Source organism: Panthera tigris, chromosome C1 (assembly GCF_018350195.1).
Source record: "Panthera tigris isolate Pti1 chromosome C1, P.tigris_Pti1_mat1.1, whole genome shotgun sequence".
NCBI classification, from domain to species: Eukaryota; Metazoa; Chordata; class Mammalia; order Carnivora; family Felidae; genus Panthera; species Panthera tigris.
This window is the reverse complement of record NC_056667.1, coordinates 71,935,938-71,957,003: the sequence shown is the minus strand read 5'-3', so window position 1 is coordinate 71,957,003 and position 21,066 is coordinate 71,935,938. Positions and strand designations below refer to the sequence as shown.

General features: G+C 35.5%; 1 protein-coding gene across 1 annotated transcript in view; it reads left to right on the top strand.

The window, feature by feature from the left end:
• The window catches only part of COL24A1 (collagen type XXIV alpha 1 chain), a 398,425-nt gene that overhangs the window by 106,694 nt on the left and 270,665 nt on the right, over positions 1 to 21,066 (top strand). The window contains exons 14-19 of the mRNA XM_015536213.2: positions 651 to 695; positions 6,892 to 6,945; positions 7,023 to 7,067; positions 7,316 to 7,369; positions 7,631 to 7,684; positions 12,229 to 12,282. Of these exons, the coding sequence (XP_015391699.2) occupies positions 651 to 695; positions 6,892 to 6,945; positions 7,023 to 7,067; positions 7,316 to 7,369; positions 7,631 to 7,684; positions 12,229 to 12,282 (306 nt within the window). The remainder of the gene's footprint in view (positions 1 to 650; positions 696 to 6,891; positions 6,946 to 7,022; positions 7,068 to 7,315; positions 7,370 to 7,630; positions 7,685 to 12,228; positions 12,283 to 21,066) is intronic.

Genomic DNA, 21,066 nt, shown 5'->3' with positions numbered 1-21,066 from the left:
GACTGTAATGACAAGTCCAAAAGACCATCACAAATCAACTGGAAAAATTAATATTGATTTAAAATCTCACTTGTTATATGCATAATTAATGGTATTGGTAACTTCTTATATTTGTGAGAAATTTTTCAAAACCTTTTATGCATTATGACAGTTTTCATTGTGATTTAAAACAGTGAGAGCAAATGTTATTTTCCTATTTTGTAAATGAGAAAACTGAAGTGTAGAGAATCTAAATATTGTACTTCAAGAGTGGAGAGTGTTTTAAACTATCTGAAAATGTTCTTCTAACTCTATATGCTGACCACCTATCCTTTTATACAATATACAGGCTGGTTATGTCTATAATGCTGACTATTTATGGGTTTTACTTCCTTTATTAGCGACATAAAAGACATCAAACAATCTATATCCTAGGCTAGGTCATAGTCCTGGCATCCAAAAGCATGGAGCCAAGGGCATTTTTGAAGAACATAAACGTCCACCAGAGATTTGCACTTCTTAGAAGGATACAGAAGAGTAGGGAAGAATCAGAAGTTAGCTGTAGAAGAGGGTAAAATTTTATTTTTTTTCCTAAAAGTTTTTGTCTTTAGAAAACACTCTTCATAGTCTGGAATCATATTTAACCAACTTTGCACGTTTCTTTTATATAGGGACTTGTAGGTAGCATTGGCCCTCCAGGATTTCCTGGGCTTAGAGTGAGTATCAACTATTATCATTCTTATAAAATATTGTGTTTATATTTGTTAGATGCATTTTAAAATCTTTAGAAAAATGAGATGCTTTGGTGTCATTGCTGGATATGAGACTTGCGCAAATGTGTTTTCCCACCTGATGTGCAAATTAGACCAGTAGTATGAATCAAAAAATTAAACATTATCATAACCTACAATAACAAATTTCTACAGATTTATGTGTACACATGTACATTAATAGGTAACTTAAGACTCAGTTTCTTCAAATGCATGACATAGAACAGCCACTTCTCTCCTTTGAAATAGTCTTTCATACCATCTGGTCTGGATAGATACAGATGGGTCTAAATACCATACCACACCACATCACAGCACATGGTAACTATAGACTTTATTTCTGGAATAAAATTGAATAAATGGTTAGGAAATGTCCTGAACAAAAGGTAGTAGTTGTACTTTATTAATGCTGCTAAACATATTAATGCCCAATTTATTTATTATACTAATAATATAAGTGACTATATTATTTGTCCATGTAATCAGTTTAATTCAGTGAATTGAACTCTGAGTTTCACTGGAGTTTCTGATGTAGGCAAAGTACAGTTTAGTAAAAGCAATTCTATGAAGGCCAAAGCAATGTACTCCAGATAGTTACCTGATAAAGTTTATTCACTGAAGCAAACAGACTGCTATTAGACTGCTATTTCTGCTGTGTCTTCATAAATATATTTCTGTCAGTCAAGCTTATGGTTCATGACAGCAATATAAATTGCAGATATTTTATATAAATTTAGAACCATGTAGCTTAACATCCAGCTGAGTTAAAGGCATGTTTGACACACTTTTATGAACTGTAAGTAGCCTAATGAAAATAGAATCTTAAAAGTAAACTATGTATCCATATAAAAATAGGAAATATATCCATATAAAAATAGGAAATAACCATGAGCAGAGGTAAGATTTTCCATAAAAATCAACTTAGAGCTTGCTTTAACACGTGAAGTAGGTAATTAAGACTCCAGAGTTTTATGCCATAAATTACAGCCACAATTATTTTTAGCTTGAACTTGAACACAGGTCTTCTGACTCTACATTTAAATTCCCACACACACCCCACCCCCGACCAACCTAACTACCCAAAGGCAGAAGGTGACAACTTGACCAAAGGAATAAATCAGGAATTCAGTTATTGGAACTATAGAAAAAATCAGCATAATAAGTTTTAACTCACCATTTGGGGCTGGAAACAATAGAGAATTAAGAGTCAGAGAACCTGAGTTAAGTCTATAACATTTAAACTTTTCTTTTACATGATACTATTAGTATAATAATAAAATCAGCAATAATATCTCACTTTTATTTAGTATTTTCCATGTGCTAGTCTTAATGTTAGGTCATTTAACTCTCAGAATAAGCCAAGACTACTCAGGTTCTGAGTGTTAGGCCTAGATTTGAAGCCAGGTGATCCAAATCCAGAGTCCAAAATCCTACCCGTGTGCTACACCGCCTCCTTAAAACTTATATCACCTTAAAATGAATGCCATTTATCTTAAGAGTTTTCTTTAGGCTTCATGAGAAGCTCTATGTGAAGGTAAAATCCAAAGGACTAATTTTTATTCCTCAGAACTTAGAATAGGATCAAACCCCTAGGTGGTAGTCAGTGGCCTTCCCAATGGGGAGAGAAAGGAAGCTGGGGAAGGGAGTTGGATTCCAAAGATACTCTTTCTGCATTCTTCCTTTAACCTATCAGTTGGTTAGCTCACATGCTTCTGCTATTTTGCTGAAGTTTAAGACCAAAATTCTTAGCATGTCCAGACTATCTTGGTTCTCATCTGCACCCTGAGAACATACTTTGTACACTGGCAAAATTGTTTATTCTCAGATGCCATGCAGCCTTCCTATGATATGGCCTTTGCACTTGTCTGCCGGAAACACTTTCCTCTCCTTTTGCATCTAACACTGAACTCTTACTCATTTTTCAGTTCCAGGACTTAGCACAGTTCTAACACATAATAGTGCTTAGTAAAAATGACTGTGTTTTTTTGTTTTTGTTTTTGTTTTGTCCTTTCTCTTTCTCAATTTACCCTTTGGTAGATGGGAAGAGATCCTGGAGAAGAGAAAATGGCTGATGATACTAACAGTCATCTTTGTAATCCTCATCTCTACATTGATATGGATAGTACTTTATACTTTTCACACACATATCTCATTTGTTCTTCCATGAGATGTAAAGTAGATAAAGCAAGTATTTCTACCTCCATTTTAAATTTATTAAATTTTTTAATCCACATAATGTGAGCATCTACTATGTATCAAATGCTGAACTAGATTTTTGCTAGGCCTAAAACTACAAACAAGATTTCCATTTTTAGCAACATTATAATATAGTGGAATAGAAGGAAAAATAAGCAATGTCATATAATGTGATCACTGCCATCATGGACTAAAAACCAGTGAGAAAGGAGCAATTTATGTTATCTTGAGAGAGGAGTCTTCGCAAAAGAGATGTGTTTTAACCGTATCTTGAAATTTGTGCATGAGTGGAATGGAGTAGAAACAGGGAAAGGGCTCTTTAGGCAGAAGAATCCTTAAATGCACAAAAGAAGTGGAAAAAATGCAATGTTTGGGAGATGCAACGAGGAGTTGGAGGATTGCAGCCTAAGAAGTATGGGGGGATAGGAGCGGAATGGAAGGAGCTGAGGTTTTGGAGATAATTGGGAAAGATGATGCAGAACCTTTATGTTTCAGAATAAACAGTTTGCTCACCCAGTTTATCTGCAAGCCTACATCTGCTTGTTTTCATACAGGAAGTATAGTTTCCGACAAGAGATAATATAGCTTTCTCTAAGTGATTTTTTCCATGCAACTGGTTGTCATTGTCATTTGCTTTCTTAACCTGTGAGTGTGGGTGGGTGTGGTTGCACAGTCTTCCCTACACTGTGCTCACTCATATGAGCTCTAATTGGCTAGAGGCTGCTGGTTTTATTTGAAGAGCCTATCCTTAAGCTCTTTTTCTTTGACTCACTTTGACTTGAAAGTTCTTTATTATTTCTGGCTCTGTGGGAGGCTCTTCTCCCTTTGGTGCTGTATGTCAGACAGCTAAGTTGCCATACGTGGAAGTATTTCTCCTGTCTGCTCCGTCTTCTCATGGAAAAGGAGTATGGTAGGGAGAGGGTGCTGAAGGCCTTCAGATTTTCCTTGTGGAACTGAAAACTGCTCTTAGTGTCATGGGTTGCTTTCAGAAAGCCATCGTTTTTCAGGACTAGGATTTTCCACACAACTTGTAACATACCACAAAATGTTTGATGTCTCTTGGAGGTTTCTACATCCATACCATTTTACTTTTTAATTCTCTGTTTTGCTAAATCTTTTATAACATGTATGTACTTTGAAATTTTTCAACACTTACTATTTTGTGATTTCTCTTTTAGAGTCACTAAAAAGTAAAATAGTAGATTATGCATACAAAGTACATTCATCTGAAGATACTAGACTCCACACAGTGATATATTTACTGAAACAAAGTTAATAATATTATTGCCTATAGAAAAAAAACAACAGGATGAAAAAGAAGTATTTGTTTATTTGCTTATATTTTTCCATACCTGCATAGATTATTGCTGCATAATTTCCAAACAGAAATGTTTATTGTATTTTTTGAAACTCTCATAACTTTTAAAGCTATGAACTTTGCATAAACTAGCCACTGTAATTATAAGAACAATTGTTCCTACTGACAGAATTTGTCAGGGATGTATTAATATTGCATATCTGTTTATTAAGTTGGAAAGTATTACTACTTACTTCTCACAGTCTCATATATTTCAGGATTAAACATGTTGGAAATAATTTATCTTAGTTATATTTCACAGACTTTTGGAGTCACTTAGAAGTAAAGATGTCATATTTTCCATTCTGAAATTTGTATTCTATAAATGTAGACTATTAAAAATGCTCTTTGATGTTGGGAGATAGAGCTCTAGAATCAGTTTTAGTTTTTTTTTTACTCAAGTATAATTGACATAGAGTGTTATATTAGTTTCAAGCATACAATATAATGATTCAGCAATTCTATACATTATTCAGTACTCATCATAAATGTACTCTTAATCCCTTTTATCTATTTCAGCCATCCCCCCACCCACCTCCCCTCTAGCAACCACCAGTTTGTTATCTGTATTTATGAGTCTGTTTTTTGTTTGTCTCTTTTTTTTCTGTGTTCATTTGTTTTGTTTTTTAAATCCCATGTATGAGTGAAATCATATGGCATTTGACTTTCTTTATTTTACTTGGGATTTTACCCTAGGGTAAAAGGTCCATCCATGGGTGTAACAAGTAGCAAGATCTCAGTCTTTTTAGTGGCTGAGTAATATTCCATTACATATATATATATTATATATATTATACGTATAATATGTATTTTATATGTATAATATATAATATATATATTACACATTTAATATATATAATATGTGGACATCTATGTCCATCTATGGATGGACACTTGGGTTACTTCCATATTTTGGCTCTTGTAAATAAAGCTGCAATAATCATAGGGTGCATATATCTTTTTGAATTAGTGTTTTCCTTTTCTTTGGATAAATACCAGTAGTAGAATTCTGGATCATACGGTAATTCTACTTTCAATTTTTTGAGGAACCTCCATACTCTTTTCCACGGTGGCTGTACCCATTTGCATTTCTGCCACTGTGCACAAGCGTTCCTTTTTCTCTACATCCCCTCCAGCACTTGTTATTTCTTTTTTATTCTGGCTATTCTGACAGGTCCTTCAGTATTCATCCCACACTTTATTTCACATCTGTTGTGTGTCAGTTATATGTTGGAACTGGAAAATAAAAAAATCAAAATCAATAAAACGTGCTTCTGCTTCCATAGAATGCTCAGACTAGAAAGATGGGGGGGGGAGTATATAGGGCAGTATATTGCTAGTTCACTAGTGAAGTGCAGTAGAAGGCCATTTCAGTATTGGTCACTGTATCTTCAAAGGCTTGGAGCATGTGAAAAGAGAGAGCAGAGAGCATGTTCAGACAATGGAAAACAGTCCATTGTGGTTAGAATGTAGGATGTGGAGGAGGGAGACGTAAAGGAGGAGTAAGGACAAATGGAAATAGAGAAAACTAGGAGAGTTGATGGAAACCTGGTAGCAAGGGTCTGGGATGCTTTCCTGAGAAATTTGAATTATAACTAAAAGGAGCAACATTTTTTGACACTGTGATACATATACCTTTAAGAGTTTCTTAGCATTTGGGAACCATAAAAGGGAGGTTTAAAGCAACTTGTTCTTTGAAGCCAGGCACAGGGAGGTAGTAAGAGAAAGAAGGAAAATGAAGGTGTCATTGACACAAAACTTGTAAGTGATCCCCAAGCCATTTTTTCAAATTTTACTTTCAAATACCCTTATTGTGGCTACTGTCCTTTGTCTTCTAAGATGAAGTATTTGAGGAGTTTTTCTAAGGCTCTTACCTACAGGAGATGATAGTGGTAGTTGTTTTTGAGAGATCTTGCATTGGAGCACTAAACTGAGAACCTTGGCATTGCTGACCATGTCCCTTTCATCTGTTTCCTCAACACTTCTACAGTGTCTGTGTACATGTTATGCCCAACAAATGCTAAATGATGAATGAATGAGAGAAGCCCAGAAGAGTAGTCTCATTCAGTACTCAGCTTATCCCTGAGATTATGGTATTTTATCATTCTGCAAATTTCAGATCATGGAATAAAATCATTAGAATGCCTGGAACATAGTAACTGCACAAAAAGTATTTCCTGAATAAATGGGTGAAATAAAAATATAAGATGATCAAATGAAGTATTTATCAAATACATCCTGAGAACATGGCACTAAAATATTTCCCTTATCTTCAAGATTTTAACTAGTTGGAGAAATATTTCAGGATGAATGTTATGGACAGTTAGCATTTTAGGGGCTAGAGGAAAGGGAGGATCCTTGTGGCCTTGACCAGTATGAATAGGCTTCCAGGAGTAGGATAACCTCACTGAGGTTTCAAAGATTGGTATGATTTATACATGTGGAGAGAAAAAGAAATTGTGGAAGAACAAGGCACATGTAGGAACTTAGTGAGACGAACTGTTCTGGGTTAATTAATCAAGTTTACATTATTCTCTTTCTAATCCTAGTGTATGCTTAATGATGCCTTTCTGTCTTACTGCATTTCAGGGCAGTGTTGGCCCTATTGGACCATTTGGACCTTCTGGAATTCCTGGCCCTGTGGTATGTCTGTATCTACATAATGGATATCTCCCTTTAATTTCTCTACAATGTCACAAAACATCTCCTCTTTTTTTCAGGGTCTTTCCGGGAATAAGGGCCTACCTGGAATCAAAGGTGATAAGGTGATTTAAATATTTACATTATCATAGAGTTAATTTCTTATCACATTTATTTTTTTTCTTTTCAGTCAACACAACTTATAAAATATTTTGTTTTTATATATGGGATCCAATCTGTACTGTCAGTTATACAATTTTTCTCAGAAGTAGGAAAAATAAAGAAGCTGTTCTTCCATAAACATTTGTACTTTCGTATAATATTGCCATGTTTGTGTTGCTTAAATGTCTTTGTATAAAATCGTGCCCTCTAGGGTGAGCAAGGCATTGCAGGAGAGCCAGGAGAACCAGGGTATCCTGGAGACAAGGTAACTTTTTTTTACCATTAAGTTTATAGAAGTACAAAAAAAAGTCTGTGAAAAAGTATAAATTCTTTGAAAAGAAAGGAATAATCATTATTTTAACCATGTAGTTTATTAGGATATGGTATCAATATGGTTTTACATGTCTTGTTTCTCAGTTTTCTTGGATTAATTCCATGAATTTTTTAAGTAATTCGTAAATAGAGGCACATCTGCCTTTTTTGGTGTAAGAGTTTCTATCTTTCCTCTAATATTCTCTTCTTTTAGGGTGCTGTTGGTGTTCCAGGACCACCAGGGATGAGAGGAAAGCCAGGACCTTCAGTAGGTTTGAACTTTTGCTTTGTTCTTTATGATTCACAAAGTGCACAGCATGGCAGGTGTCTTGACAGTTGTTGGTATTAGTGGAATATAAGAAGTAAGATATAAGCCTACCAGGCTGGCATTGTTTTCTCTTCAGTTTTTAGGGTACAGCTAATCCTTGAAGTTTTCAGCTCACATTCCACAGAGTATTGGACCTCATCCTCCTGCCCCCTCCCCCCATCCCAGGCCAAGCCAAATTTCTGAGAGCCCTAAAGATCTTGGTTGATCTATCATAGACAGTATTTCAAGTAAACATGGGATGTTTAAAACAGAAAATATAAAACACCTTAAATACTATTTTAATTTTTCCAAATATCTTTCATTCCAATGTATTTCATTAAAAAAAAAAAAGTATTGTGAAGAAAAGATAGCATGTCACACTCTGTGAGCAAAAATATTCTAGTTCTTTGTCTTTTTTTTTAATCTTTGGGCATCAATTAGTTGAAAAGAAAGGATACGTTATACTGTAGTTAACACAAAACCCAACAAAGTATACAACTAAAATTACTGAGTAATTAAAATCATTTAAATAATGGTTAAAACATGACTTAAAAGTATGTCTCTATATATTAAAAATCATAAAAATTATTATATTTAAGATTTACTGAGTGTTTACAAAGTTCCAGTCACTATTCAAAAGTCTATGCCTCTAATTTAATCTTTACATAAATCATATAAAGTTGGTACTATTATTATTCTTATTTTACAGATTAGGGGAACTGAGACATAAAGTTGAACAACTTGCCCAAGTTTTCGTAGTTAGTTGGTGGCCACCTGGGAAAACCCAGGTAATCACCTATGTCAGAGCTCATGCACTTAGCCACTGTGCCATACTGTCTGAGAATTTAACATTTTAAGATTGTTTTAGGATTTTAATATTGTTTACAACTCTATGAAGGTGAAGGTGATCGTAGATAGAAAAAGTTAGACGGAAAATTATAATTTATTAAAAAACATTAAAATGTACATTTTAAAAAAGATTATTGTTTTCCTGAGCAAATCATCGTGTTCCCTCTAACTCTACCCTCCTATGTCAGGCTTGTTTGTTTTTTTGTCAGATGCAAGCAGCTTTAAGTTACAGTACTTTATATACCCCATTCTGTCTGGCTTCTAACAGTGCAAGCATTTCATGTACATCTCTCAGGAATTATTTATTCCACAGAACCGTTTTCAGCATCTGTTTGTCTAATGACATCTGTTTGTCTAAGGGTAAGCTTTGCTCTTCTTAGTTTTTTGCCTCAGACTCAGGGTATACCTGGTCAGTCATGTACCCAGACTTGTGCTCAGCAGTTGAATATTAGAAGTTACAAAGTGCATAAATAAGGGACATGAGAGTAGGTCATGAAGCTAGCAAAAAGCCTTTACTCAAGGATGATTCTAAACCACGTAACAGGAACTTACCGTATCTGCAATGGTTGGCAAAGTAAGACCCTAACTTCTTGTATTTTCATTGTTCATTGTGTGAGGGTTTTCTGACTTCTGATAATAATAAAAGGAGCTGGTACAAGACATTTTCTAAGGACAATACTAAGTAATAAATGATACCAATATTCTGTTATGCTTCACATACTTACACAAAGTAAACCTTTTTAATGTCTCCCCCTCCCCTTACTTTTTGACAGTTTGTATTGATAACATGTTTATTGCTGGGCAGGGAGGGATATACTGGTCTGAGAAACAGAGACTTAGATTTTAGTCCCAGCCCTGACTTGCTATCACCCAGGGCATTTAACCACTGTGATATCCAATTTCTTGTTTAAACTGAGAGACTATATCATATTTAAGGTTCCTTGCAAATCTGTGACTCTTTAGTTGCCTCTCTCAGGGATAGTATTTGCCAGTATTTCTCTGGTCTCAGCTACAGAAAAGGCAGAGAACCTGTCTCATCTTTAACACATAGTCTTAAAACCCTTAATTATTTTTTTCCTGGAATAAATCACCAGAACCAACTCTAATGTGTGTTTTAGGGCAGTGATTCAGGGAGCATAAGCTGATAAGAATGAGGCTTTTTGCTTGTTCATTTTGTACCTTTCTATATTATTCTGGTAAAAAAAAAAAACACATTTTTTAATGTCGGCAGGGACTTTGGTAGGAGATAGTTGACCATTTTTTTGTTTTATCAAATCTTTGAAAAAAATTATATATCAGACCGAAGGTAGGATAAAAACTTAAGAATTAATATTTGTGAGAATCTTTAGTTTCTAACTTTATTTATTACTTGTTTATATCTTATGAGTAGACTAAACTTGTAGAGGTTTGACGTGGAAACTTTTCCCAGTTATGGAAGGAGACAGTTGTTGGATGAAAAATTGCTTGCACTCAATCCATTAAAAAGAAACTATACAAGTTAGTGCCTATCTAAATCATTTGTTTACTAGCATGAAAAGAATGCCATAGTCATAAGGATGTCTTTCTTATTTTATATCTCCTACTTTGGGTTTTCTATTATCTAAGATGATGACATTAGTGACTTTTTTTCCCCCAAATGAATCTAAGTTGTAATGTGAAAGAGTATTTACAAGCTAAAAGAAGGAATGTCCTGATTTGGAAGGCTTTTTACATTTGCAATAAGGAAGCTTTTGCTCTACAAGCATTTAAAAACTAGAGAAAACTACCAATCAGAAGTTAAGAAATATTCTTTCCTTAGAACAAAGACATTATTGGGGTAAGCTCTGTGCTGACAGCTCACAGCTTGGAGCCGCTTTGGATTCTGTGTCTCCCTCTCTCTCTGTTCCTCCCCCATTCATGCTCTGTCTCTCTCTGTCAAAAATAAATAAATGTTAAATTAAAAAAAAACAAAGACAATTATTATGTTCTTTCCATACATTTAACTAGAAGTTGCTGTCAATTATAGAGGTGTATGTAATCATTACTCCCTTGTCTAAAACTTACTTGAAAGCTCAGTTTTTATAAAAGAGACTTGACATTTAAGGAAACTTCCAGCTGAAGTTTTTCAAAGTGAAGATTTATTCTGAAGAATGAACGAAATTATTCCAAAATGTGTGTTTTTAAGTATCTGGTTGTCAATTAGTGTTTCTGAAAACAAAGACCTCGTAGGTATTTTTCCTTCACAGCTTGTAAATTTAGCTTCTGGTTTGCTTTTTGCCACCAGAGGTCTCCAGTGAGAGCTCTATCTTTATCTCTTTAAGAGAGGTACTTGCCATTTTAATAATGTAAGCCTCCTCTAGATATTGATTATGACAGATGATGATTTTGTTTACTTAGGAGAACTTAAATGAAGTTTTATGTAATACTATTAATTTTCTCTAAATTTGATTGCAGTAGTTTCATTGTGTACTGTTTTATGTCCTGAAACTCAGATATCTAAGCAATGTATGAGAATGAATTTAGTGCTTATGGAAAACGGTGCTTTACTTCTTGAGATGTGAATAAATGCATACTATATAATGTATTTCTATGTAATCTGAGGCCTATTAAGTCAAATCTGAAACTTGAATAGAAATCTAATGTGACAGAAATAATGAATTCAACAGTTTCTCTTATGAAAACAAGGGTATTAGACTACTGGTCCCCCCCTGTTCTATACTTCAATCTCTTGAGGACATTGCCAGCCCTTTCTAGTTTCAGGCTTTATGACCACTTGTCTCTCCTCTGAATCTTCTCTCTGGCCCTGATTTCACTTCGTTAATCCAAATGAAAGTCAGAAAATGAAGTCAGAAAATGAAGTCAGAAAATGGCTTCAGAGATATTGAAAAGAAATCCTCAGCATTTTAATATAATGATCAAACAATCTAGGAATTATAGGTATCATCCAGGAAAGGATAGAGGACATGAAGGGAATAATTAATGGTTATAGAATTGGTTAACATTTAGTGAGTACTTTCTATGTGCCAGGCACTGTGCTAAGAACCTTGCATGTATTGTCTCTAATCCTCACAGTGACTCTGTAACAATGTTAATACTGTTAGCATTATTTTCCTATTTTATTAGTGAGGAAACTGAGGCTAATAGAGATTAAGCAACAAGGACTTAAATCCACATAATTCTTGATTGCTAAATCGGGCCCCTTGTAGTATCAACGGAAAGAGGAATTTTCAGGGATAGTCCCAGGACTCTGGTTATTTATAAAAGTAACTCCTCATCTAGAGTCCTCTACCTTGTTGAGTCAAACTTTATTATCTCCGGATAACACACACACACACACACACACACACACACACACACACACACACACTTTTCTTCTTGATTTGAGCGCTTAACTCAGTAATTTGTTTGTATCTCCAGCACTTAGGAGTAAATATATATTACATCCATACACGTTTTAAAAGTAAGTTTTCCACAGAGATGATGGTTACAAATTAAGTCTTTCTGAATGGTAGTTACAACCTTGTTTGACATAAGATATTGAGTGCTGTTTGCTAAAAAGTCATTATAATTTTGTGTGGCATAATACATTGATTTGTTTGCTTACCATATGTCTGTCTCCATTTTAACTTGTATTTATTAGGTTAATGCTTATACGCTGACTCTCACCCCCATTTTAGGGCCAAATGGGTGACCCAGGACCCCAAGGACCATGTGGCCCTCCAGGACCAGAGGTAAAATGTTGGTTGGAAGATAACAAATTTGAAATAAAAGTTGAAAAAAATTAAACTTGCTTGTAAAGCATGTTTTTACATAATAGGCTTAAGAAAGATTCTCTTTAAAGTTTATATCTTTGTAAATAGTTTGCATTAAATTTTTTCTCCTATATCAGAAAGTATGCAACAGTGATCCCAAGGAACTAGAAGGGTATTAACCACATTATTGTCCTTATTAGATCACAGCTGATTTATTTATTCTGAACAATAACTATAATAACACATACTTGGGGTTTAAAATCAAATTTCAGGATAAGCTCCACTGAATTTTTAATGCAAAATGCTTCCAATTTTTGTTATATGCATATATCATTTGGATCTCATATTCTAGAATAAATACAATTAAGTCTGTAGTACATATATCAAATTTACTTGTTTATTCTTTGAAATTTTGACTTTGGCTGAATGCTTGATCTGGAGTGTCTTTTTTTTTCCTGCAAGTTCACATAGAACACAAGGTTCTTAGATGAAACATTTTAGTTTTTTAAAAATCATTTTATGAGTTGGGGTGCCTGGGTGGCTCAGTCGTTTAAGTGTCCGACTTCAGCTCAGGTCACGATCTCATGTTCTGTGAGTTTAAGCCCTACGTCAGGCTCTGTGCTGTCAGTTCAGAGCCTGGAACTTGCTTCGGATTCTGTGTCTCCCTCTCTCTCTGCCCTTCCCCCACTCTATCTCTGTCTCTCAAAAAATGAATAAACATTAAAAAAAATTTTAAAAATCATTTTATGAGTCAGAGATATATACCACATGGAGATAACTTCTGAAGTTCACTCTAATTCAGAAATATAAGCCAAAAATACATATATTCAGAAATATAAGCCAAAAATACATATATTCAGAAATATAAGCCAAAAATACATATATACACCCATACATACACATACACATCTAATTCAGAGTCATAGATGCAGCAATAAAGCTGAGAAAATGAATTTGGCTTCAGAATAAATAAATCAGAGCAATAAAATCCCCTCGGTGTCAGAGTAGTAGGCAGAATTTCTAGAAATAGCATTCTACTGATGCTTTCTCCCTCTCTTTGTAAACCATAAAATCTACTTCTTACCCTGCAGCTGTCTTTCAGGGTTGGTTGATTTCTTCAGTCAATGCCTATTACTACTTATTGTCTAATTTAAAAACACATTGCATATTGGTAGTTCAAAAATCTAAAAATCTACATTGTACCTAGTTTTATTAATAGGGATATAGTAGGAGATAAAATACAGTACTATATTGATGTCACCATTCTGGAAAGAAAGAAATTGTTTTGAGTAATTGAAGTAATTATTAACAGATAATTAAAATAGTAATTAACACATTAATATAACTTTATATATTTTATGAGCCTGTTTGCTTTTAATAATTTTTCATGAAAACCTGCCTGGAATGAATTCTATTTACCTGTCTTCTCATACTGAGGATACAGACCTAATTTATCTTTTACTAGCCTTAAAGATGATTTATTATGAACAAGGGTTGTTCTTTTTAAAAAAAATTTTTTTAATGTTCATTTTGAGAGAGACACACACAGAGTGCAAGCAGGGAGAGGCAGAGAGAGAGAGACGCACACACAGAATCTGAAGCAGGCTCCAGACTCTGAGCCATCAACACAGAGTTCAATGTGAGGCTTGAATTCACGAACCATGAGCTCATAGTGGAGCTGAAGTTGGACACTTAACTTACCGAGCCACCCAGGTGCCTTTGAACATGGGTTGTTCTATTGTAACAGTTACAGATAGGTTGCATGCTAAGAAGGACTGTGTCACTGCCTTATAATCAGTATGGTTTGGGATCATTTTCTTCTTTTTCCTAAAGCTAGGTTAAAGGATGGATGCATGGGCCATGTTTTTACTTATTACTTGGTCTTCCAAAGATGTTTCTTTTCTTTTTCTGTTGCCTTAGAGATTTAATGATTTGCAATCATCATTCAAAACATTGTCTCATTGTCTTGATTTTTGCACTACTAATACAAAGTCCTGAGCTCTAACCTTGTCAGACTGTACCCATTCCTCCTGCTCAGCTGCATTAAATGTTTTCATTGAGCCAAAGATGTAACCTGTATTCTCATAATTGGTCAAGGTTTTTTTGGGAAAGGGGCCTAATCTAAAGATCATACTTTTTTAAATGTAAGAATATAATGTATAGGCAGTTATATGAGGCAACACTTTTATCCAAATCCCTCTCAACATTAGGCTTTTGATAGAATTGCAGATCTAAGAGTTTACAATAGTATGTTTAATATTGTATCAAGACTCAAAAGTTTCTACCTGTATAGTACATGACTTTTCTCAGATAAGGGGTTTTATATGTAGTGCTAAATTTAGACTTTATACTATAGGCAATGATCAAAGATTTTTAAGCAAGGGGAATGAAATCATCAGACTTGTGTTTTCAACAGATGCATGGTAGCAGGAGCACAAAGGTAAAAAAGAAAGAAGGGAGAGGTGAGAAGACTAATTGGAGGCTATTTAGGAGGATAAGTAAGGCAAGACCAGGCTATAAATAATGAGAGCCTGTTAAAACAGAGAAGAGAGGATGGCTTCCAGAAATAATTAGGATATACAATTCACAGCACTTGAACCACTCAGTTCTGTTCATTTAGTTTGTGTAAGAGAGCAATAAGAGACAATTTTAATGTTTCTTGCTTGAAAAGTTGGGTAGAAAGTGGGATCACCATTCTAAAAAAAAATTTTTTTTAATGTTTATTTATTTTTGAGAGAGGGACAGAGCACAAGTGGAGGAGGGGCAGAGAGAGAGGGAGACAGAGAATCCAAAGCACGCTCCAGGCTCTAGGCTGTCAGCACAGAGCCCAACACAGGGCTTGAACCCACGAACAGTGAGATCATGACCTAAGCCAAAGCCAGACGCTTAACCGACTAGGCCACCCAGGTGCCCCTGGGATTACCAGTCTAAAAATAGTAAAAAGGGAGAAGGAGGAAGATATTCAGAGGGGTAGAGATAATGCTTTGGTTTTGAGATTGTTAGGATTGCAGAGCCTGTTGGACATATAGGAAATTAGTCTCATAAGTGTATAGAAAACTATAGACCTGAAACTCAGAAGAGAATAGGACTAGAGATAATTATTTGTTGTCATCCACATGGTGGTATTAGATGAAGCAGCTGTTAACAGATGAAATCATTTAGGGAGAATATATGAAACAAGGTTTGAAAATACTACACCTGGACATTCACCCCGAAGGCTATATTCTCTATCTACAGTGCAATCGGTTTTAAATTAACAATTTAAAGGCAATAAGATAAACTTTGGTACCTTAAAAGCACAGAGAAAAGAAAAAAAAATCACTTTGGAAATTAAAAAATATTTAGTACTGGGTGAGAACCAATCACTATAAAACTTGAATGTTGCACCCAAATTCACATTTCTCTAAAAAGCAAGGAAGAACAAGAATAAATGTATTATGCCTAGCACAAGTGTAGGGATTTGGTTTAAAAGGAGAAAGACGTTGAAAGAGATCAAATAGGATAGATTCTGTTTTCTTTATAAATATGAGACAATCCCAAGACTAAGAGGACTGGGTGCATCCAGAAAGAGGGTGCTTGAGTAGATTTGTGAAGAGTAAGTGGGGAAGTAACTAGAGACTTATAAAATAATTCCTGAGCTGTATTAAGAACTCAGCTGAGGTTGAAAAACCATCTTCCCAAAATATAGCCACAAAGTCCAATACTTTTTATTGGAACTGTATTGTAAATTTGAGTCTGAACGTCCTACTGGCCAAAACAGTGAAATATTCACTTATGTGAATCTCTTCTTCCTTAGATTAAAAATATGATTGTATATACTTAAAGTATATAATGTAATGATTTGATATGTAGAATACATTGTGAAATGATTACCAAGATGAATATAATCAGCATATACATCACCTTCCATAGTTAACTCTTTAATTTCTTTCTGGTGAAAATGCTTAAGATCTACTCTCAGCAACTTTCAAATATACCATATTTGTTTGCTTGTTTTTCGGTTTTTTTAATATGAAGTTTATTGTCAAATTGGTTTCCATACAACACCCAGTGCTCATCCCAACAAGTGCCCTCCTCAATGCCCATCACCCATTTCCCCTCCCTCCCATCCCCCATCAACCCTCAGTTTGTTCTCAGTTTTTAAGAGTCTCTTATGGTTTGCCTCCTTCCCTCTCTGTAACTTTTTTTTTCCTCTCCCCTCCCCCATGGTCTTCTGTTAAGTTTCTCAGGATCCACATAAGAGTGAAAACATATGGTATCTGTCTTTCTCTGTATGACTTATTTCACTTAGCATAACACTCTCCAGTTCCATCCACATTGCTACAAAAGGCCATATTTCATTCTTTCTCATTGCCAAGCAGTATTCCATTGTGTATATAAACCACAACTTCTTTATCCATTCATCAGTTGATGGAAATTTAGGCTCTTTCCATAATTTGGCTATTGTTAAAAGTGCTGCTATAAACATTGGGGTACAAGTTCCCTAAGCATCAGCACTCCTGTATCCTTTGGGTAAATTCCTAGCAGTGTTATTTCTGGGTCATAGGGTAAATCTATTTTTAATTTTTCGAGGAACCTCCACACTGTTTTCCAGAGTGGCTGCACCAGTTTGCATTCCTACCAACAGTGCAAGAGGGTTCCCGTTTCTCCACATCCTCTTCAGCATCTATAGTCTCCTGATTTGTTTATTTTAGCCACTCTGACTGGCATGAGGTGATATCTCAGTGTGGTTTTGATTTATATTTCCCTGATGAGGAGTGATATTGAGCATCCTCTCATGTGCCTGTTGGCCATCTGGATATCTTCTTTAGAAAAGTGTCTATTCATGTCTTCTGCCCATTTCTTCACTGGGTATTTGTTTTTCGGGTGTGGAGTTTGGTGAGTTCTGTGTAGATTTTGGATACTAGCCCTTTGTCTGATATGTCATTTGCAAATATCTTTTCCCATTCTGTCAGTTGCCTTTTAGTTTCGTTGATTGTTTCCTTTGCAGTGCAGAAGTTTTTATCTTCATGAGGTCACAATAGTTCATTTTTGCTTTTAATTACCTTGCCTTTAGAGATGTGTCAAGTAAGAAATTGCTGCGGCTGAGGTCAGAGAGGTCTTTTCCTGCTTTCTCTAGGGTTTTGATGGTTTCCTGCCTCACATTCAGGTCCTTCATCCATTTTGAGTTTATTTTTGTGAGTGGTGTGAGAAAGTGGTCTAGTTTCATTCTTCTGCATGTTGCTGTCCAGTTCTCCCAGCACCATTTGTTAAAGAGACTATTTTCCATTGGATATTCTTTCCTGCTTTGTCAAAGATTAGTTGACCATACTTTTGTGGGTCTAATTCTGGAGTCTCTATTCTATTCCATTGGTCTATGTGTCTGTTTTTGTGCCAATACCATGCTGTCTTGATGATTACAGCTTTGTAGTAGAGGCTAAAGTCTGGGATTGTGATGCCTCCCGCTTTGGTCTTCTTCAAAATTACTTTGGCTATTCGGGGTCGTTTGTGTTCCATATAAATTTTAGGATTGCTTGTTCTAGCTTCGAGAAGAATGCTGGTGTGATTTTGATTGGGATTGCATTGAATGTGTAGATAGCTTTGGGTAGTATTGACATTTTGACAATATTTATTCTTCCAATCCATGAGCATGGAATGTTTTTCCATTTCTTTATATCTTCTTCAATTTCCTTCATAAGCTTTCTATAGTTTTCAGCATACAGATCTTTTACATCTTTGGTTAGGTTTATTCCTAGGTATTTTATGCTTCTTGGTGCAATTGTGAATGGGATCAGTTTCTTTATTTGTCTTTCTCTTGCTTCACTATTAGTGTATAAGAATGCAACTGATTTCTGTACGTTAATTTTGTATCCTGTGACTTTGCTAACTTCATGTATCAGTTCTAGCAGACTTTTGGTGGAATCTATTGGATTTTCCATGTATAATATCATGTTATCTGCAAAAAGTGAAAGCTTAACTTCATCTTTGCCAATTTTGATGGCTTTAACTTCCTTTTGTTGTCTGATTGCTGATGCTAGAACTTCCAACGCTGTTTTTTGTTTTTAATTTTTTTGATGTTTGTTTATTTTTGACAGAGAGAGAGACAGAGCATGAGTGGGGGAGGGGCAGAGAGAGAGGGAGACACAGAATCCGAAGCAGCCTCCAGGCTCTCAGCTGTCAGCACAGAGCCTGATGCAGGGCTTGAACTCACAGACCGCAGGATCATGACCTGAGCCAAAGTCAGATGCTCAACCAACTGAGCCACCCAGGTGCCCCACAGAACTTCCAACACTATGTTAAACAACAGCGGTGAGAGTGACATCCCTGTCGTGTTCCTGATCTCAGGGGGAAAGCTCTCAGTTTTTCCTCATTGAAGATGATATTAGCTGTGGGCTTTTCATAAATGCCTTTGATAATGTTTAAGTATGTTCCTTCTCTCCTGACTTTCTCAAGGGTTTTTATTAAGAAAGGATGCTGAATTTTGTCAAATGCTTTTTCTGCATCGATTGACGGGATCATATGGTTCTTATCTTTTCTTTTATTAATGTGATGTATCACATTGATTGATTTGCGAATGTTGAACCAGCCCTGCAGCCCAGGAATGAATCCCACTTGATCATGGTGAATAATTCTTTTTATATGCTGTTGAATTCGATTTGCTAGTATCTTGTTGAGAATTTTTGCATCCATATGCATCAGAGATATTGGCCTGTAGTTCTCTTTTTTTGCTGGGTCTCTGTCTGGTTTGGGAATCAAAGTAATGCTGGCTTCATAGAATGAATCTGGAAATTTTTCTTCCCTTTCTGTTGTTTGGAGCAGCTAGAGAAGGATAGGTATTATCTCTGCTTAAACGGCTGGTAGAATTCCCCAGAGAAGCCATCTGGTCCTGGACTCTTATTTTTTGGGAGATTTTTGATAACCGATTCAATTTCTTCGCTGGTTATGGGTCTGTTCAAGCTTTCTATTTCCTCCTGATTGAGTTTTGGAAGAGTGTGGGTGTTTAGGAATTTGTCCATTTCTTCCAGGTTGTCCAGTTTGTTGGCATATAATTTTTCATAGTATTCCCTGATAATTGCTGTATTTCTGAGGGATTGGTTGTAATAATTCCATTTTCATTCCTGATTTTATCTATTTGGGTCATCTCCCTTTTCTTTTTGAGAAGCGTGGCTAGAGGTTTATCAATTTTGTTTATTTTTTCAAAAAACCAACTCTTGGTTTCATTGATCTGCTCTACAGTTTTTTTTAGATTCTATATTGTTTATTTCTGCTCTGATCTTTATTATTTCTCTTCTTCTGCCGGGTTTGGGGTGTCTTTGCTGTTCTGCTTCTATTTCCCTTAGGTGTGCTATTAGATTTTGTATTTGGGATTTTTCTTGTTTCTTGAGATAGGCCTGGATTGCAATGTATTTTCCTCTCAGGACTGCCTTCACTGCGTCCCAAAGCATTTGGATTGTTGTATTTTCATTTTCATTTGTTTCCATATATTTTTTAATTTCTTCCCTAATTGCCTGGTTGACCCATTGATTCTTTAGTAGGGTGTTCTTTAACCTCCATGCTTTTGGAGGTTTTCCAGATTTTTCCTGTGGTTGATTTCAAGTTTCATAGCATTGTGGTCTGAAAGTGTGCATGGTATGATCTCAGTTCTTTTATACTTATTAAGGGATGTTTTGTGACCCAGTATGTGATCTATATTGGAGAATTTTCCATGTGCACTGGAGAAGAAAGTATATTCTGTTGCTTTGGGATGCAGAGTTCTAAATATATCTGTCAAGTCCATCTGATTCAATGTATCATTCAGTGCCCTGTTTCTTTATTGATCCTGTGTCTAGATGATCTATCCATTGTTGTAAATGAGGTATTAAAGTCCCCTTCAGTTACCACATTGTTATCAACAAGGTTGCTTATGTTTGTGATTAATTGTTTTATATATTTGGGGGCTCCCGTATTCGGTGCATAGAGATTTGTAATTGTTAGCTCTTCCTGATGGATAGACCCTGTAATAATTATATAATTCCCTTCTTTATCTCTTGTTACAGCCCTTAATTTAAAGTCTAGTTTGTCTGATATAAGTATGGCTACTCCAGCTTTCTTTTGACTTCCAGTAGCATGATAGATAGTTCTCCATCCCTTCACTTTCAATCTGAAGGTGTCATCAGGTCTAAATGGGTCTCTTGTAGGCAGCAAATAGATGGGTCTTGGCTTTTTATCCATTTTGATACCCTATGTCTTTTCATTAGAGCATTTAGTCCATTTACATTCAGTGTTAGTATAGAAAGATGTGGGTTTAGAGTCATTGTGATGTCTGTAGGTTTCATGCTTGTAGTGATGTCTCTGGTACTTTGTGGTCCTTGCAACGTTTCACTCACAGAATCCCCCTTAGGATCTCTTGTAGGGCTGCTTTAGTGGTGATGCGTTCCTTCAGTTTTTGTTTGTTTGGGAAAACCTTTATCTCTCCTTCTATTCTAAATGACAGACTTGCTGGATAAAGGAATCTTGGCTGCATATTTTTTATGTTCATCACATTAAAGATTTCCTGTCATTCCTTTCTGGCCTGCCAAGTTTCTGTAGATACGTCTGCTACTACCCTTATATGTCTACCTTTGTAAGTTAGGGCCTGCTTATCCCTAGCTGCTTTCAGAATTCTCTCTTTATCCTTGTATTTTGCAAGTTTCACTATGATATGTCGTACAGAAGATCGATTCAAGTTATGTCTGAAAGGAGCTCTCTGTGCCTCTTGGATTTCAATACCTGTTTCCTTCCCCAGATAGGGAAGTTCTCAGCTAT